We start from the raw sequence: 6,000 nt of genomic DNA, 5'->3' as shown, positions 1-6,000 counted from the left end.
TTTCTTGATGGCTGATAGCAAAATACAGAGGAAGAAAGGAAAGAGACCAGCTCAGCAAGGCGCTTGAATAAGTTGCCAGGTGAAAAATGTGTGAGCTGCTCTCAGCACTTCAAGGCAATTAGTTTCCTGGCTGAGGCTATACACAGGGTTCATCAGTTTGGAGATAGCCTTTATGTCCTTAGTATTGAGAAAGTTTAAGCTTTTAACACAGGAACATGAGTGTTCACTTCCAATGGCCCCTGTTTTCAGTGAGGTTACCAAATATTGCACTTCTCTGTGAAAGTTATCATAGTAATCTGATATTTTCAGTGGAGTGTCTTTTTGGACTGGCTCTGCTGTGTAGCCAGGATTTTTTCCACTGCTTTCAAACTTAGCAAAATGCTTTTCATAGTTCTGTATAAAATGCTAGTTATTACTTTTGAAACCTGAAAGGTTTAGCAGTATTCCAGGTTTCCACCTTGCCTCACATTTTGGCCTTCATTCTGAATATGTAGTCACTACATTTTGGATAATATAGATTACATTTCTTTTTCCAAGCAGTGTTTTATTAGATTAAGTCAGATAGAAGGAAAAGCTTCACATTTATAATGAGTGACTTGCACATTCAGTCAAACACTGTGTGATATTGAGTAGTTTAAATCTCCAGTGTATAAACTGTAAATTACATTAAAGACCTCTCTTAACATTCATTACTCTGTTTAAACAGTCATGCAGAATTACTAGTTGTCAGTAATTTTTTCTTGAATACAAATATGTCATTTATTCTAATATTGTAACTCTCTTGAGCTGTGTGTCATGAAAAGAGTATCTTAAAATAGGGAAATGGTGAGTGTAATGGACAATTGAGATTTTTATTGCCATTCAGCAGAAGCTTCAGGTTTGCTTGCAGCTCATATTGCTAATTTTCCTAAAAGCCAATCATACTTTGGTTGCTGAGCATGATCCCAGATGATAAATATCCTTTCTGCTGGGACCACTGATTCAGCCTCTTTGGTAGTCTTAGCATAAAAATCTGACCTGTGAAATGTGAAGTATGGCTTGTCTGTCATAAGGGATGACTTTCTTTACCAAGTGAGGTAGCCCTTGAAGGCATAGGGCTAGAACAGTGTGAAAAGTATTTGTTGCAGACTTTTTTTATAAACAGAGAATTTCAGACCCCAGAGCTCTCCATTTATCATTGTACAAATGTGAGAAACCTGGACATAGGCACAATAAATAAATCAATCAGTAAACCCCTGTACAGTATGCTGCAGGTTGCATTTCAGAGTAGAATCTAAGAGCAAAACTATTGAAGAGCTTGTCATTTCCAGTTCATGTTGTAGTTGTGAAAAACAGCTTTGCATCTCTGTTATACTGCAGCACTTTATTGATTTCCAGTATAATCTAAGGACTGGAATCCGAGAAACTTGGTAAGCCTGGTGACATGCCCTCAGGACTTCAGAGGCTGAAACCAGAAACTGGCTGCTAAAGTCAGGGTGGTGTTAGCACGTACCCCAAGGGGTTCCTGCTGGGTTGCCACATTTTCACCTCACTCCAGTGTCTGCCTGCTTCTCCTTCCTCTGTTCTCTGCTGTCTCCCAGTACTTGGTGACAAAACCTTCCCTCCTTACCCATTCTCCATCCCTTCTTGCAAGCTGCTGCACGTTTTTTCCCAGCCCAGGCAGCTAAACAAAGCAAAGCATGGAGTTGGAAATTCAATAGTTCTTCTAAGAACTTATCATGCCTGAATATTATTTGTTTTAAACCACATGGGGATTAAGGCCCTTTGAAGATCCTTGATTAGAGTTTAGGAAAAAATGAAATGCTCGTTTAAGCTTCTGATTTTTTGTAACAGTACATACAATTCCATTGTGTTCCAATTTATGCTTAAAATGGTTGTTCTAGAGTCACATATAGCCAGAAACTAACTACACTGGAAAAGAATGACTAAAACTTGATTATATTTGTGTTTTAGGTTTTATTTGTGGTGAAATTAAGACCTATTCATCTTTAGGACTATCAATAGAGACAGTTTGATTTTTATTCTTCTAGATAAATTTCTTCTTGCCTGCTATCTTTGTATACTAAGGATGATCTTCCTTAAAAACTCCTGATGTTTTGACTTTCTTAGTAGGAACATCATCATGCATATTTAGTTGAAACTTGTGCTGTGACAAAAGGCACATGCTCTAACAACAGAAGCCTGGCTCTGTCCCTGGTTTTGCACTGCTTAGCTCTGCTATGTGCCAAAGCTATCTGTACTAATGCCTCATAGTATTTGACAGCCAGCTGTATGTATGGCTGAGCAGTTGGTTATCCATTTACTGTCTCTATGCAGAACAATGAAACTTTGATACCTCTCTCTTGTGTGGTGTGGCTTTTTTCCCACCCCCTTTCATTTCTAACCACCACAGTCCTCATTTCTAGTGTAACATTGAGTGCCCAGCATAAGAAGAGAGACAGACAAATTTATCCTTGGAGCAGGCAGTCTGAAGATGTAATTCTTTTGCAGAAATATTTGATTAGAAACAACTCTTCTTAAAGAGTAAAAAAAAAAGAAACATTTGAGTTCTTAAATCAAAGTATATGTTCAGAATGATCTTTCAAAACAAAAAACTCTTTTCCCCCATTTAAGCTTTGCGTGTTGCCAAGCTGTAAGGACAAATGCCTTTTGGAATAACTATTGGTTTTAAGCAGTGGTTGTGCCCGTTCAGTGCTGCCATGAAGGGTGTTTGTTGCTGATTTCATACACCTGCATGTCTCCTGCTATCAGCGTTCATTTTGTGGCAGCCTAGAGAAACCCTCTGTGGACCAGGCTATAAGGTGCATTTAGAAAGAGAATATTAGGCTGGATGTCAGGACAAGTCTATACCGTGGGCATGAGGCTTTATCTATGAAGACTGAGGTGCTGCAAAGCATGTTTTAAGCATTTTCACATCACACACTCCTTGGACAAGGAATCTTCTGCTTCTTCCTTATAAATATACTACCTACTGAGTAGTTATGTGTGGATCTTGTCAGGATCAGCAGTAGAAAAGAGCTGTCGTCGTGTGGCTATGAATGTTAGGAGGTTATTTCTCTCCATTTCAGCTTACTGAAGACTCAAAGCAATATTCCAAGGCCTGTGTACATGTGAGTGGCAGGTACAGCCAAGTGCTGAGACATTACTGCAGTGGATTTACAGTGGGCTGGTACTGCCCTATGCCTTTATCCTAAAAACTGATACAGTCATAAAACCTGCATATGGTTGTAGTTATATGGATATGATAGCAAACTCCTTTCCTGGGAGGAGCAGGCAGTTAGTTGCTGAAATTGAAATTTTCTTTGATTTTTGTGCTTAGTACATTTTTTTTCTGACCTCTTGCTTTTATAACAGGATCTTTTGTTTCATTGTTTTCATCTTCTTTCTTGTGATTAATGTTACACTGCTCATGCCAATGAATTCTGGGGTTGACCTGCAGTGCGTTGAATTTGGAGTTTGTATCCTCCTAATCCTAGGTCTCCTTCCTGAATATCTTCCTTGCTTGTAGCCTGGGTAGAGGCTGTGCTGTCCTGTGCTGGCACTGCTATGTGAGCAGATGATTCATAGTTCTCAGTCAATTCATCATTGTTGATGATATAAACTGTGTCTCCATCCTTCAGTTGGTCCTGTATTGAAACAAAGGAAAAGATCTGTGGAAGAGAGGCTCTTGAGGGAGATTTCTGTTAAAGCTTAAATGAACAAGAACTCTGATGCAATTTCACTTTCATTTTGTTTCATTACATGCTTATTTTCTCAGGTGTTCATTTACCATCTTGCTGATTAAAGCCAATAGTTGGTTACCATGTTCTGCTCTCAACCTACCCTTCAGATGTTTTAGATAATTTCAGTGCTTAAATATTGCTGATGGGTAGCCAATACTTTCAGCATCTGGATGAATTATTTAGAATATATCACTCACATTTGAAGCTCACAATATTTAGTGGCCATTCATGAAAATGTACCTTGTTTTCTTCTTCACAACTGAAGAAAGTGTATAGTGCTTAGCATTAAAAGTAAAAAGTTTTAGAGAAGGGACTGTACTGAAGTGATCAATGCAAAGTGGCAGGTTTTGGCTAACACCTTGAAGAAAATGAACCAAGCTGGGTACTTACCCCATATGCCCTGGGGCTGGTCAGAATCCTGGCAACAGGGCTGCACCATTCCGGCAAGGTTGATGTGAGAGGTGGCCCAGCGTGGGTTAGGAGAGGCTTTAGATATCTGTGAGGTTTGTTAAAGGATATTTGCAATAGACACACTGGTGGCAACGTGCTGCTCTATTGCACTAAGAAATTTCATTTTAAAGCACAAAAAAAAATCACCTAACTAAACAGAAATATATAAAATACTATCTCTTTATCCCCCCCACCTCCCCCATTACTGCATACATTCACCTGTCATCAGTCTTGTCGAATGTTTTTCAGTAACAGGGAAAGAACAACCTGAAAACTCCCCCAAAATCCAAACCATTTAATGCTCAAAACCTGTCTTGAAAGGGTACCAGAATGGCTGAAGGGAATGTCGTGGCATACATAATGCAGCAGGAACTGAAACACAGGAGAAATGTATGCTAGATTGTCTCCTGATCAAATTGCATTAAAAAATCACACTTGGAGCAAGACACAGAGGAGTAAACAGGACAATTTAAGATTGTATTCTATCAACTAATTTATATAAGAACAGTAGCAAATGTTTTCTTAAATGCATATGTTTAGCCTTTTGTAAAATCAATATATTTCTTCAACTGACAGCATATTTCATCAAATATTAAATTCCTTTATCACTGGAGTGTAAGTAAGTTGTTCTCTGTAATACCTAGTCTTCAGCATTCAGTGCATTTCTTTTGCACTTCATACATCAACTCTACATAAAATGATGTAAGTTAGGAACAGGCTTTATGCTATTGTCTCATACCTGCCTTTCCAATCTTTTTTCCAGAAGTGCTTTATTGAGATAAAAAGAAAAACCTGTTCATCTTGAGCAATTACATCATCTGCATGTCTGTCAATAGCAGCTCTCCCATGAGTCCTTCAAGTTGCCTTATCTTCTCTGCCACTTTTACTCACAAAGTAATTTTCAGTATTCTTTGGGAAGCAGATCTGTCAGCTATTTTTGCTGCTAGGGAAAATTTACTTTATTGATTTGTCGTCCCACTTTCTCTCCCCTGCTCCTTCTCTTGCTTTCTTGCTTGTGCCATCTTCCCCAGTCTTTCTCCCTGCCTCCTTAAACAGGGAAGGAACAAATGTAATAATAGTGATTCAGGTTCTGCAGCAATATTGTAGAAATACTGAGGAAGGAGCACTGAGCCTTGGGCCTATCCACACCAGTGCTTCCTTTTCTTTCATTGTTTATGGTATCACTGCTTTACACATAAAGCACAAATTCTTTATCCTGAAGAGATGTAAAATATGCTTCTGATCTCAGTTAAAAATTGAGAGGCTAAATAATTTTGTCCTATGTACTACAGACATGGAAATTGTTTTATAGTGGTGTTTTTATGTTCACATTTTGTATTTATTTTTAAAAGTTAAGTTGCTTTCTGTTTATTTTTAAAAGTTAAGTCAGAAGATTGGGTGATTTTTTTCACCCAAGGTCATATACTGAGTTTGTGTGAAAAATTAATGAAGTCTACTTCAGAAAAGATGGTGAGATATTAATATAAATTCTTATCAGAACCATGATCAAGGTGAGAATCTCATGAGATCTAATTGTGTAGGGAAAGTTTAGATTTGTCTAACTTCTGTTAGAGTAAAATCAAGCCAAGCAATCTTTTCTGATCCATTCCCAATTTTATCTGAAACCTCCAAACTGTCAGGCTGTTAAGAGCTATTATTAAAAAGCAAAGTATGAAAGCCATTAATTAGAGTTGCTCTGTTTTCAGCACTTCAGAAAAACCTAATTAAAAGGCCAAAAATGGAAATAGAGGCCTCATTCTAGGTTTTTAATCTTTGGAAATATATGCTTTGTTATTACAAACAACCTGAATTGTTTGAACCGAGTTGT

At 37.9% G+C, this 6,000-nt stretch overlaps 1 protein-coding gene across 3 annotated transcripts in view; it reads right to left on the bottom strand.

Annotated features, from left to right (window-relative positions):
* Positions 1-1,958: 1,958 nt before the first annotated feature.
* Positions 1,959-6,000, bottom strand: part of SLC9A9 (solute carrier family 9 member A9) — a 171,987-nt gene continuing 167,945 nt past the window's right edge. For all 3 annotated transcript variants that reach the window (XM_030954305.1, XM_030954304.1, XM_030954306.1), the window contains 2 exons: positions 4,113-4,218; positions 1,959-3,626 (listed from right to left, as the gene is read on the bottom strand). In XM_030954305.1, the coding sequence (XP_030810165.1) occupies positions 3,408-3,626; positions 4,113-4,218 (325 nt within the window). In that variant the 3' untranslated portion in view covers positions 1,959-3,407. The remainder of the gene's footprint in view (positions 3,627-4,112; positions 4,219-6,000) is intronic.

The sequence above is a fragment of the Camarhynchus parvulus genome, chromosome 9 (genome assembly GCF_901933205.1).
Source record: "Camarhynchus parvulus chromosome 9, STF_HiC, whole genome shotgun sequence".
NCBI classification, from domain to species: domain Eukaryota; kingdom Metazoa; phylum Chordata; class Aves; order Passeriformes; family Thraupidae; genus Camarhynchus; species Camarhynchus parvulus.
The sequence above is the reverse complement of the archived record's forward strand: the minus strand, read 5'-3'. Positions and strand labels throughout refer to the sequence as shown.